Genomic DNA, 13,970 nt, shown 5'->3' with positions numbered 1-13,970 from the left:
CTAAAGTTTAGTTTCTAAAGTTTTAAACTAAAGTTTTTAGTTTCCTCGACCAAAACAAACTTATTTTCACCATGGATATAACATCTCTTTACACTGTCATTCCCAATGACGAAGGTCTCCGGGCCCTCAAACATTTTTTCGATCAACGCACTGTTAAGGAACCTAGCTCTGAAACACTACTCCGTATGGCCGAACTAGTACTCACACTCAATTGCTTTTCATTCGGTGGTAACTACTACAAACAAACTAATGGCGTGGCCATGGGTACTAAAATGGGACCCAGCTACGCCAATCTTTTTGTAGGTTTTATCGAACATCAATTTTTTAGCCAATACCACGGCCCAAAACCTCAACTCTACGGCCGCTACATTGACGATTGCATCGGCGCTACCTCCTCTACCAAAGAGGAGCTCACTCAATTTATAACCGCCGTCAATTCCTTTCATCCGGCTCTTAAATATACCTGGGAAATTTCCGACAATTCTTTGGCTTTTCTAGACATCAAAATTTCAATTGAAGGCAACGGCTTATGTACTAGTGTTTACTACAAACCTACAGATTCACATAGTTACTTGTTGTATTCATCCTCACATCCATCACACGTCAAGAACTCCATACCTTTTTCACAGTTTCTCAGACTTCGTCGTTTATGTAGTGACGACTCTGATTTTTCCGAAAAATCAGAGGCAATGTGCCAGTTTTTCGATAAACGCGGCTATCCTGTTTCTGTCGTTCAAGCGGGCTACCACCGTGCCCAACAAATCGATCGACAGGCAGCACTACAAACGGCCGAGAAGGAGAACACGGATCGCATTCCATTTACTCTTACATTTCACCCTCACAACCACGCAGTTAAATCTATCATTCTTAAAAATTTTAAATTACTCCAAAACGATTCAGAGACTGGCACTATCTTTTCGCAACCCCCACTTATTTCATTCAAACGTGACAAAAACATAGGCAACTTTTTAGTCAGGAGTTCATTTCAAACCAATGACCAATCTGGAACTTTTAAATGCGCTCGCTCACGATGCAAAACTTGTCCTTTCATTCACAACGTACAGAAAATATCGGGACCCAAAAGATCCATTAAGATCATTGATCACTTTACGTGTACCTCCGCCAATGTTATTTATTGCATAACTTGCACTTATTGCAATAAGTTATACATCGGCGAGACAGGAAGACGACTGGGTGACCGATTCCGAGAACACCTTCGCGATGTGGAAATAAATGACAAGGACGCATCCAAGCCAGTCGCTAGACACTTTAATCTTCCTTATCATTCTAAACAGCATATGGCAGTTTGCGGCCTTTCCTTACATCTAGGCAGTTCGGAAAGCCGTAAAACACTAGAACAAAAATTTATATTTCAAATCGGCACCCTTAATCCCCAAGGAATCAACGAGCGCTTTTCATTCAACTAATTTATTCCTGTTTTTTCGTCATCATATTCCCACCAATGGCGTAGCTCCACTTTCTACATATAAATCCATACACAACCCACAATTCTTCTAATCGCTCTGACGAAGGGCTAACGCTCGAAACGTCAGCTTTTTTACTCTTTACGGTGGCTAATTTACGTTTTCAACCCAGTTGTTAACACTAAATTACCTTCTATACTCTCCCACCGACGCAGCACCACAGTTTCTTTAGAAACTTACCCCTTCAAAGAATATAAAGAACGCTTTCAGGATAATATGCCCCAGACACATGCTACATAATACACTCTTCAATTTTTAATTTTGCATTTAACATTCATTCCACGCCGTTCAATTTAAATGAGTTTTAGCAAAGAGAAAGAAATGATCCAAATTATTTTCTACAGTTAATTGTATTGTTCAGGAAAACCGTATGTTTTCCTTTACTCAAATCATGAAAATATATTCTTTTCGGAGCGAAGAGGCATATATCGTTATCATTTCTTAATGAGAGATAATTTTCTATTTCGGTGATGAACGAATTTAGTTGTGACACATCTAAGATAATTTGCTTTAACTCTCTACTCAGTACGTTAATCCATTTTCAAATTTGCATTAAACATTCATCCTACTGTGATGAAGTTAGCTCAGAGAGGGGAGGAAGAAATCTTTGGCGCCTAAGCATCTGGAAATATCTCACTTGGCTCAAAATGTCTTCGCAAGGCCACTCGGATGTTATTATCTCTCCATGAGATGTAATCTTCATTTAAAATGTATAAATAAACAGTGTAATAACACTTCCAGGTTATTATTTCATCGATATATATATATATATATATATATATATATATATATATATATATATATATATATATATCGATGAAATACCAGAATTTCTGTTTCGAAAACATGATATCTTTACCACGCGCGGTGAACGTTCCCCTTATCTGCGGATAAAAATGACATCATGGTAACCCGCTTTAGCAAAATGGCGGTTTTACTTTTCACGAAGGGCTCTTTTTTATATTACGAACGTCCAGTTTGATTCAACCTTAAGTTCAGAGGAAAAATTTATTTCGTGGTAATTTTTAATGTCTAAATTAAAGGGTCTTGTCCAAGGGCTGAGTTAACTGCAGGTGTCTTGTGCATTCGGTGTTCTTCATATATATTTGAAATTGTATTTGATCTAAACGAGCGATAATAAATGGCAAAACAACTTGATTAAACTTTACTTGATTTTAGTTCGGAGGCAGGGAAAGCTGTACGCTCTTTATTTTATCTTATTTTTTATTTCACACTCTTGAGGGCGATGTCCGCAAGATGGTCATTGACATGTTCTGACGACCTTAAAAGTATAGGTGTGTGAATTTGAGCTATAACTTAAGAGCTAGAATTATCATATTTATGAAGAGTTTATTTTTTTCGTAAAATGAGACGATATTTTGGCTAGATAGGAGAAATAAAACTGTATATTTTCATCACTGGATGAAATTCAGACTTAACTTGTGTGAACTTCTTCTGCAAAAAGCAACCCTATAGAACAACAACAGGGCTCTGTGAATTAAAAAATTGAAAATCTAAGAACGTTATCCAATTTTCTTACGATACGCCACATTTATGGCTCCTTCCTCCTATGGATGTCACTACTCAGTAACAACGCGGACGATCCTCTTACCTCTGCAAACTAAAAATCAGTTTTCATATATTATCGTTCAACAATAACTTGCGGGCGAGTGAGATCGTTTCTGAATATTCTTAGTTCTATCTCTGGCGTTTTAAGTGCAGCCGTTCGGTTTCTTCCTTTGAATTTTTACCATCTTAATGGCTGGTCTGCTCTTCGTGCAACACAAACGCAGTGCTTGCTGAAACTCAGGAATTCTGAATACATACACAATCAAATTGACAAAAGAGTTAGAATAATTTAGAATGTTCACCATGTAATAAAACTTCCTCGGTATTGATGTCTTCGTTATATTGATTAATATGTTCAAGATGACTATGGGAAGCCAACATACTAAAGCCAGTATGGAAACCAGAAGTAGGGTCTTTGTTAAACGTCGGTTTCGCGAAGCTCCATTTCGATGCTGTGAAGCAACACTCTCGTGTTGAAAATTTCTCCATATGGCGATATTACCGACACATACGATGACTGTTAGACCCAACACTACGGGGATAAAAACGTACAGAGCTGATTTAAATGAACTCGAAACGTTTAACAAAGTCATTAATGTAGACAGCAAGACAGCGGAAGACCAAAGTAAGAAAATGGCGATGCGGTATGTTCTGGTGGATAATGAACGGTGTTTAAAGGGCCAAAATACGGCATAAAATCTCTCACAAGAAATAGAGGCTGCAGATATATACGAGCCTAACAAAAACGTGTCATCGAAACTTGTGTAAAATATTTTGTAGACCATGTGTTCAGAGTCATATTCTGCTGTCCAAAGCTGATAATCACCTCCAGCAACGAAGATATAAAAGGGCAGAGTGAAGGCTCCTAACATCAAATCAGCAAACGCCATGTTCATAACTAAAAATAAACTTTTCCTACGAAGTGGTTTGGTAACTGCAAAGAGAACCAGAGTGAGCAAGTTTCCTGCAATGATAAGGACCGAAGATAAAATGAGAGCGCTGCATAGTGCGATCCCTTCTTCCTTGGAGGGCAAACTTCTTGTGAATGCAGACGCATTCTCCATGGTTTTTTTCACTGCCGACGAGTCAATCTTATAAACTTATAACTAAATGAATTACGGTAAACAGTCTTTTTTTTCGGAATAAAACGCGTTGTTTCAGAGGAGAGGAACTTGCTACAACACCAAGCAACAGCAGCTGAAATGTTATTTGCATTTCGGGGTAATTATATTCAAGGAGTCACGTGTTCCAGGTAGACAAGACATTTCAGGTTCAACTAATACTGTCAATAAAATGGCTTTTCATCAAAGAACGTAACAGCTGTTCATGTAATTTCCGGTTGAAGTGGCAAGAATTGTACAGTTTTACACTTGTTAAGGTTTTAACAAATTTCTTATGTGACTCAAAATCTCTACCCTAGCAGACTAGGACGTTGTCCTTTCTCGATGAGAGATAATCTTCATTAGTGATAGACGAAAGGTTTAATAACACTTCAGGATAATTAGCTCTAGACACATGCTACTCTATGCAAAGTTTAATTTTGCATCAAACAATCATCGTACATCTTTGAAATTAAACGAGTCGTAACAATTAAAGAAAGAAATACGAGGAAATTATAACGTACAGTTAAGTACATTTATGACTCCTATCGTCAAAACTTTACCATCATACATTAAAGACAGCCAACACGCACCTGAAATTGTTCGTGACTTTAATTTCCTTGGCCAAGACAAACTTCTTTTCACTATGGATATTACATCTCTTTTTCGTGTCATTTGCCATTCTGTCGCTCAAACATTTTTTTGATCAACATACCGTCAAAGAACCTAGCTCTGAAACACTACTCCGCTCAGCCAAACTAGTGCTAATAAAAGCTTTCAGTTGAAGTTGTCAAATATTCTTCCAATTCCCCTACCGCTTTACCTCCCATGAGTGACTAAGAGAGAATTTCTCCTTACAATATCAATACAATATCAAGCATAGAAGTGATGAGAATAAAGTAAAATATCAATTAGGGGATTATTAGTTGATCCAATACCAAATTCTCCAAATTGACATCATAAGAATTGTATGGCAGATAGTAAGGAGAATTACTGATGAGATCTTGGGAGTTGAAGGGTTAGGTAGCCGGTGGGATTACTCAGCACGTACTCAAATAGTAAAAGAAGGCGCTATTAGTAATTTGCACTCGTGTTACATCGGAATACACTCGTTTTCAGCCGATCAGAAGTGCGTAATTTTCTCATAGACGTTATTTTAAAAGTAAGCAAGTTTACTGTTATGATTAGGACGGATGCCTTCTGCTTTGGAAACTTCTTGCAAATTTGAACTTATTTGTGAGATTTCGTTCACTGCCGATGCCTCGACAAAGTTAACTTGTAACTAAATGGTTTACGGGATAAAACGTTTTTTCGTGAAAGAATGTGGTATTTCAAAGGAGAGGAACTCGATCTTCTGCAACGACACGAAATAACAACAGCTGAAAAGTCATTTATGTGTCAGTAATTTTACTCAAGGTAGTCATGTTGTCGAGGTAGACAATGCATTTCGAAATAATACCGTGCACGAAGAGCCCTTCATGTCACGATATATGTCTGTTCATCATACAACGTGATAGCTATTCGTGTGTTTTTCTGCAAAGGTTTAGCGCTTCATAAGGTCTTTAACAAATTTCTTGCTTGGCTCAAAATTTATTAACAAACCGACTCGGACGTTATCATCTTTCAATGAACAAAGAATATAAAGAACGCTTTAATATGCCCCAGACACATACTACAAAATACACTCTTCAATTTTTAATTCTGCATTCAACAGTCATCCTACGCCGTTCAATTTAAATGAGTTTTAGCAAAGAGAAAGAAGTGATCCAAATTATTATACACAGTTAATTGTATTGTTCAGGAGAACGGTATGTTTTCCTTTATTTAAATCATGAAAATATATTCTTTTCGGAGCGAAGAGGCATATATCGTTATCATTTCTTAATGAGAGATAATTTTCATTTTAGTGATGAACAAATTTTGTTGTGACAAATCTAAGATATTTTGCTTAACTCTCTACTCAGTACGTTGATCCATTTTCAAATTGCATTAAACATTCATACTACTGTGATGAAGTTAGCTCAGAGAGGGGAGAAAGAAATCTTTGGCGCCTAAGCGTATGGAAATTTCTTACTTGGCTTAAAATTTCTTTGTAAGGCCACTCGGGAGTTATTTTCTCTCCATGAGATATAATCTTCATTTAAAATGTATAAATAAACAGTGTAATAACACGTCCAGGATGATTTGCGCTCGACTCATGATACTCGATGCACTGCTCTAGTTCTAATTTTGCCTTAGAAATTCATTCTACACCGTTGAATTTAAAAGAGCCATAGCAAAGAGAGAGAGAAATACTTATGAATTACTATCTTAAGTAAAGTTTATTTACATTATTGATCCGCTGACTTTTCCGGTGTAGTGAACCTTGTGAATTCTTTTTACTAGAACTGAGAAGTTATTTCTTGGAGCGTAAAGGCATGCTCTTATATCGATTGCAGTCTCATTCAAATTTTTATCTGCCTTTATACTCTTTTCCCTTGAGTATTTAATTTTCGGAAAGTATCTCAGCTCTCACGCGCTTGCTTCGAGTGTCTCAGCGTCTGGAAATATGAAATTAATAATCAGATTATGGGTTTTAAAGATGAACTTAAGTTACGATTACCAGACGTTTTATTAGAGTTCTCTTGCCTGTCGAGGTATCCGAATACATCTGTGTGCTTGAATGAATTTATTTTTTGACAAAAAAGAGGCATTTTATTTCCAAGTCTCCACACATGAAAATAATTCGATTACTTATCAACAATTTCCACTCCACTAGTTTTAATTATGATGCCCGTGAAACTGAGATCATTGGAGGCGTAGAGGTACTTCATCTTCAAACCTATGTCTCATTGGAAACTGTCGGAAAGAACTCAGCTGTTTTCGTCGCCCACTTGTCTAAAGTTTTATGATATATATATATATATATATATATATATATATATATATATATATATATATATATATATATAATTTGCACAATGGAGAATGTGCTTCCGTTTTCAACGCTTTATTAAAGACCCGACGCGTTTCGGCATTTGCCTTCCTCAGGGGCCTTAACATGCAATTGTTACAGAGTCGTAATTGGTTAATTGTATGACGTAGTACAGTGCATGTTGCTTAATTAAATGCTGAGTAAAATCTCTCGTAAACAATTAGTGTTTCTAATTGGTAAACAGTTTTAAAACCTTTATAACGTATGTTATAAACAATTTATGTACCTAAAAAATTTATAAAGGTTTTCGCGTAAAAGCTTTATCCAGTTCTTTTGTTTAGTCCATATGGCTGAAAGGAGTTTAATGTTCTTTGCCAAAAAATCTCTCTTTCTCTAAGAACTTCTTTCTTTTTGTCAGTCTCTAAATGATCTTTTCGGATTTGCTCTATAATGGTTATGGTAACATTATTGTTAAAGTCGTGAGTTCGTTTGTTATGTAAAAAGTGTTCCGTGAGTTCGCAGCTACTCACTCCCTTTTTAATATGGTTTCTGTGATTGTTTAACCGTAGGTTAAATGCAGTTTCGCTTTTACCAATGTATTGAAGTTTGCAAATGTTGCACTCGATTATGTAAATGATCCATGACGATTGGCAGTCCACTGTATGAAATATGGTATAGGTCTTGTTGTTATTGGGACTGGTGAAAGTTGTGGTCTGGTTGATCTTTTTACACCAACTACACTTCGTTCTTTCACATGCTCTACATCCCTTTGGTATCAAATTCTGAGGTGTTTCATTTACAAATCTTGAACGAACAAGTCTGTCTCGTAGACTTTTCGGTCGTCGGTAAGCTACTAAAGGTGGCTTGTTGAAGATGAGTGATAATCTTTCTTTTGATTTCAGAAAGTTCCAATTTCGTTTGGCAATTTCTGCAATAAATGTGGTATGGGGGTTGAATGTAGTAACCAGAGGAATTCGATCTGTTGGTTCACGTTCTTTGGTCTGTAAACATTCCTCTTGAGTCAATGTTAGCACTTTCTGCATTTCGTGGAGAACTTTGCGTTGTGCATAACCACACGCTACAAAGAAATCCGAATATTCCAGGATTCGTTTCTTCAATGTGTCTGTTGAAGAGCATATTCGCCTCAACCTCAAGGCTTGACTGTATGGGATGCTCCGTTTCAGATGAGGTGGATGTGCTGATGTCCAATGGAGGTATGGATGAGTATCAGTTGGTTTCTGATACACATCTGTACTGATGTTGCCTTGATTGTCCTTTAGAACGGTCGTATCAAGGAAATTCACTGAATGTGCAGAGATTTCGTGTGTAAACTTGATTGAGGGTGCTACACTGTTAAGGTAATTTATGAAATTAATCAAAGAGTCTTTATCACTTTTCCAGATAAGGAATATATCATCTATAAAGCGTGCCCAGAGTATGATATGGTCCATCCACTCTGTTTGGTACACGAATCTTTCTTCAAGTCTACCCATGTATACGTTTGCAAAGTTGGGAGCGACTCTGGTTCCCATGGCTGTTCCTTTGATTTGAATGTAGTGTTCATTGCCAAAGGTAAAGTTGTTAAGCTTAAGAACCTTCTCGAGGAGACACGATAATGTCATCGGTGATGGCTTGTTCTGGTTCGTTTTGCCTAGCTCTTCCTCCACAATAGTGAGTCCTTCGTCTGTGTCTATATTCGTATATAGGCTTGATACGTCCAGAGTTGCTAAGTAACACTTTTCGGGTAACTTGCCCAAACTCCGTATTCGCTTAATGAAGTGTGTGGTATCTTGTACGTATGACGGTAGCTTTTGTGCTATAGGTCTCAAAAATTCGTCCACATAAGCTGATAGCTTCTCCGTGTGGCTGTTCACGGAGGATACTACTGGTCTACCTGGATTGTTAACTTTGTGTATTTTGGGGAGCATATAGAATATAGGAGTCCTTGATTGTGCTGGTCTTAAGAGTTTAGCTACTACCTCTTCTAATTCTCCGGCGTCCATAAGTGTATCTAAGCACTGGTTTATGAGCTGTTCGTGTTCAAGAGTGAGATCTCTTCCTACTCTCTTGTAATATTCTTCATTGTCCAGTTGGCGTTTAGCCTCCTTTACATAGTCCTTTGCATTCATGATGACCGTAGCTCCGCCTTTATCTGCGGGCTTGATGATTATGTCCGTGTTGTTGCTTAGTCTAAACAAAGCTGCTCTCTCACGTTTGGTTAGATTATTACGTGGACATCGTAGATTGTGCAAAGTCTCATCACTGATTTCTTGCCTTAATTTGTCAATATATGTGTTAAGGTATGGTTCCCTTGAAGGTCCAGTATACACCTTGCGCTCCTTCTGGTTCAATTTTTGAAGAATCGATGGTTGATATCCAGGGCCGTCTATTACGTCTTCTATATTCTCAGGAGTGTGATATTCCTTAAGGGTTAGTCTACGGGCAAAGGCATCAATGTCCTTACTGATTTCATATTTTCCTGGTGGCAGTGGTGTTGGGCAAAAGTTAAGTCCCTTACGTAGAAGGTTTGTTTCCGACTGCGTAAGTTGAATGCCAGATAAGTTTACTGTTCGTCTATTTAAAATATTCTCTATCTGTGTGGATTTCTCACGTGTCATTTCTTTGGGTTTGACTTTACTCATTGTCCAATTCCGTTCCAATGTCAAATTTCCGTTGATATCTTTTCGGTTTGGTTTCAATCTCAATCTTTGTATCTGTTCCTGGCGGGTGGGCGACCGCCTAAAAAATACCGCCGTTGTGATTGGCGCTTACCTCCTTCATGCTGGTTGTAATCTAGTGATTCTTGTTGGTAGCGTCTGTAGCCCCACTCTCTGTCCCTTGATGATCTTTCATAGTACCTTCTTTGGCCACGTTCTTCAGGTGGTATTTTTCTTCTTGTGGGGTCTGACTTATTTGGGGTCAGTTTCTGACGAATGTGTTTCTTGACTACTTCTGCATATGTTTCAGTGCCCCGATCAAGTGGTTGATGTTCTGCCTCTTGCACCGGTTGTTTGTTCTTACGGGCGGTTTCCAGCTTCTTTTCTTTTTTCTCCTTTAGCTGTTTTTCTTTCGTGTCAATAATTGATTCTATTTCTTGTTCTACTTGTTGCTTGTCCCTGTCCGTCCAGTCCTCAATCTTCTCGAGTGACTCGAAAGTGTCGGCTATCACGGCAATATTTTGTGCCAGCTGCCTCTGGTAGTGTTCCACGAGACATTCCGCGAGCTGCCGTGAGCAATTGCTTAGTATTTCTTTCCATTTGTTTTGGAAGGTTTCATCTTGTCGGCCTGTCGTCGATCGCAAATCAATGGTTAATCCTTTCGGAATAATATCTTCCTCTATGCATGTTTTCAGGAATTCAACGTGTAGTTTCATCCTCATGTTTTTTTCTTTTAGGGAGTACACTTTCCATCCAAGATCTGTTGGTTTTTCCGTTATTTGAGGGTTCCTCGCTGGATTCGCTGTTTCGATGAAACTAGCGGATGGTGTAACATCGTCCTCGCTGCTTTGCTCGCGCTCGTCCGTGCGCTCGTCCGTGCGCGTATTAACTCCTTCGTCTTGATTCTGGTTTCTCCTTGTATTTCTCTGTTTCCTTGTCGAAGCCATTCTATAAGGTTATATAATTTGCACAATGGAGAATGTGCTTCCGTTTTCAACGCTTTATTAAAGACCCGACGCGTTTCGGCATTTGCCTTCCTCAGGGGCCTTAACATGCAATTGTTACAGAGTCGTAATTGGTATATATATATATATATATATATATATATATATATATATATATATATATATATATTATATATCGATGAAATACCAGAATTTCTGTCTCGAAAACATGATATCTTTACCACGCGCGGTGAACGTTCCCCTTATCTCTTCGCACTTGCGGATAAAAATGACATCATGGTAACCCGCTTTAGCAAAATGGCGGTTTTACTTTTCACGAAGGGCTCTCTTTTATATTACGAACGTCAAGTTTGATTCAACCTTAAGTTCAGAGGAAAAATTTATTTCGTGGTAATTTTTTATGTCAAAATTAAAGGGTCTTGTCCACGGGCTGAGTTACTGAGTTTTTGTGCATTCGGTGTTCTTCATATATATTTGAAATTGTATTTGATCTAAACGAGCGATAATAAATGGCAAAACAACTTGATTAAACTTTACTTGATTTTAGTTCGGAGGCAGGGAAAGCTGTACGCTCTTTATTTTATCTTATTTTTTATTTCACACTTTAAGGGCGATGTCCGCAAGATGGTCATTGACATGTTCTGACGACCTTAAAAGTATAGGTGTGTAAATTTGAACTATAACTTAAGAGCTAGAATTATCATATTTATGAAGAGTTTATTTTTTTCGTAAAATGAGACGATATTTGCTTAGATAGGATAAATAAAACTGTATATTTTCATCACTGGATGAAATTCAGACTTAACTTGTGTGAACTTCTGCTGCAAAAAGCAACCCTATAGAACAACAACAGGGCTCTGTGAATTAAAAAATTGAAAATCTAAGAACGTTATCCTATTTTCTTACAATACTCCACATTCATGGCTCCTGCTTCCTATGGATGTCACTACTCAGTAACAACGTGGACGATCCTCTTATCTCAGCAAACTAAAACTTAGTGTCCATATATTAACGTTCAACAATAACTTGCAGGCGAGTGAGATCGTTTCTGAATATTCCTAGTTCTATCTCTGGCGTTTTAAGTGCAGCCGTTCGGTTTCTTCCTTTGAGTTTTTACCATCTTAATGGCCGGCCTGCTCTTCGTGCAACACAAACGCAGTGCTTGCTGAAACTCAGGAATTCTGAATACATACACAATCGGATTGACAAAAGAGTTAGAATAATTTAGAATGTTCACCATGTGATAAAACTTCCATGGTATTGATGTATTAGTTACATAGATTAATATGTTCAAGATGATTATGGGAAGCCAACATACTAAAGCCGGTATGGAAACCAGAAGTAGGGTCTTTGTTAAGCGTCTGTGTCGCGAAGCTCCATTTCGATGCTGTGAAGCAACACTCTCGTGTTGAAAACTTCTCCATATGGCGATATTACAGACACATACTATGATTGTTAGACCCAACACTACGGGGATAAAAACATACAAACAGATTCAAATGAACTCGAAACGTTTAACAAAGTCATTAATGTAGACAACAAGACAGCGGAAGACCAAAGTAAGAAAATGGCGATGCGGTATGTTCTGGTGGATAATGAACGGTGTTTAAAGGGCCAAAATACGGCATAAAATCGCTCACAAGAAATAGAGGCTGCAGATATATACGAGCCTAACAAAAACGTATCATCGAAACTTGTGTAAAATATTTTGTAAGCCATGTGTTCAAAGTCATATTTTGCTGTCCAAAGCTGATAGGCATCTCCAACGAGGTAAATGTAAAAGGGCAGAGTGAACGCTCCTAACATCAAATCAGCAAACGCCATGTTCATAACTAAAAATAAACTTTTCCTACGAAGTGGTTTGGTAACTGCAAAGAGAACCAGAGTTAGCAAGTTTCCTGCAATGATAAGGACCGAAGATAAAATGAGAGCGCTGCATAGTGCAATCCCTTTTTCCTTGGAGGGAAAACTTCTTGTGAACGGAGACGCATTCTCCATGGTTTTATTCACTGCCGACGAGTCAATCCTATTAATTTATGACTAAATGAATTACGGTTAACAGTTTTTTTTTCGGAATAAAACGCGCTGTTTCAGAGGAGAGGAACTTGCAACAACACCAAGCAACAGCAGCTGAAATGTTATTTGTATTTCATGGTAATTATATTCAAGGAGTAACGTAGTCCAGGTACACAAGACATTTCAGGTTCAACTAATACTGTCAATAAAATGGCTTTTCATCAAAGAACGTAACAGGTGTTCATGTATTTTCCTGTTGAAATGGCAAGAATTGCACAGTTTTACAATTGTTTAGGTTTTGACAAACTTCTTATGTGACTCAAAATCTCTACACTAACGGACTAGGACGTTGTCCTTTCTCAATGAGAGATAATCTTCATTAGTGATAGACGAAAGGTTTAATAACTCTTCAGTATAATTAGCTCTAGACACATGCTACTTGATGCAAAGTTTAATTTTGCATCAAACAGTCATCGTACATCGTTGAAATTAAACGAGTCACAACAATTAGAGAGAAAAATACTTAGAAATTATAATCTAAAGTTAAGTACATTTATGACTCCTATCGTCAAAACTTTACCATCATACATTAAAGACAGCCAACACGCACTTGAAATTGTTCGTGTCGTTAATTTCCTTGGCCAAGACAAACTTCTTTTCACTATGGATATTAAATCTCTTTTTCGTGTCATTTGCCATTCTGTCGCTCAAACGTTTTTTTGATCAACCTATTGTCAAAGAACCTAGCTCTGAAACACGACTCCGCTTAGCCAAACTAGTGCTAATAATAGCTACCAGTTGAAGTTGTCAAATATTCTTCCAATTCCCCTACCGCTTTACCTCCCATGAGTGACTAAGAGAGAATCTCTCCTTACAATATCAATACAATATCAAGCATAGAAGTGATGAGAATAAAGTAAATATCAATTAGGGGATTATTAGTTGATGCAATACCAAATTCTTTAAATTGACATCATAAGAATTGTATGGTAGATAGTAAGGAGAATTACTGATGAGATCTTGGGAGTTGAATGGTTAGGTAGCCGGTGGGATTACTCAGCACGTACTCAAATAGTAAAAGAAGGCGCTATTAGTAATTTGCATTCGCGTTACATCGGAATGCACTCGTTTTCAGCCGATCAGAGGTGCGTAATTTTCTCGTAGACGTTATTTTAAAAGTAAGCAAGTTTCCTGTTATGATTAGGACGGATGCCTTCTGCTTTGGAAACTTCTTGCAAATTTGGACTTGTTTGTAGGATTTTGTT

The 13,970-nt window shown here is 37.6% G+C and overlaps 2 protein-coding genes and 1 pseudogene across 2 annotated transcripts; all 3 read right to left on the bottom strand.

Annotated features, from left to right (window-relative positions):
* Positions 1–3,088: 3,088 nt before the first annotated feature.
* On the bottom strand, positions 3,089–4,835 carry LOC149053207 (beta-1 adrenergic receptor-like). Its single transcript, XM_089182483.1, has 2 exons — positions 4,811–4,835; positions 3,089–4,152 (listed from the first exon to the last, which is right to left on the bottom strand). The coding sequence occupies exons 1-2, from the start codon at positions 4,833–4,835 to the stop codon at positions 3,197–3,199; spliced, it is 981 nt and encodes a 326-aa protein (XP_089038609.1). The 3' UTR covers positions 3,089–3,196.
* Positions 4,836–7,367: 2,532 nt separating this feature from the next.
* On the bottom strand, positions 7,368–8,840 carry LOC149053206 (uncharacterized). The gene has a single exon (XM_089199494.1). It carries the CDS (start codon positions 8,687–8,689, stop codon positions 7,388–7,390), a length of 1,302 nt encoding a protein of 433 aa, XP_089055620.1. The 5' UTR covers positions 8,690–8,840; the 3' UTR covers positions 7,368–7,387.
* A 2,927-nt stretch (positions 8,841–11,767) lies between these two features.
* LOC149053205 (beta-1 adrenergic receptor-like) lies at positions 11,768–13,404 on the bottom strand (annotated as a pseudogene).
* Positions 13,405–13,970: the final 566 nt, after the last annotated feature.

Source organism: Pocillopora damicornis, chromosome 1, assembly GCF_964200805.1.
Source record: "Pocillopora damicornis chromosome 1, jaPocDami1.2, whole genome shotgun sequence".
Taxonomy (NCBI): Eukaryota; Metazoa; Cnidaria; class Anthozoa; order Scleractinia; family Pocilloporidae; genus Pocillopora; species Pocillopora damicornis.
Note: the sequence above shows the minus strand (reverse complement) of the source record. Positions and strands in the feature narration are given on the sequence as shown.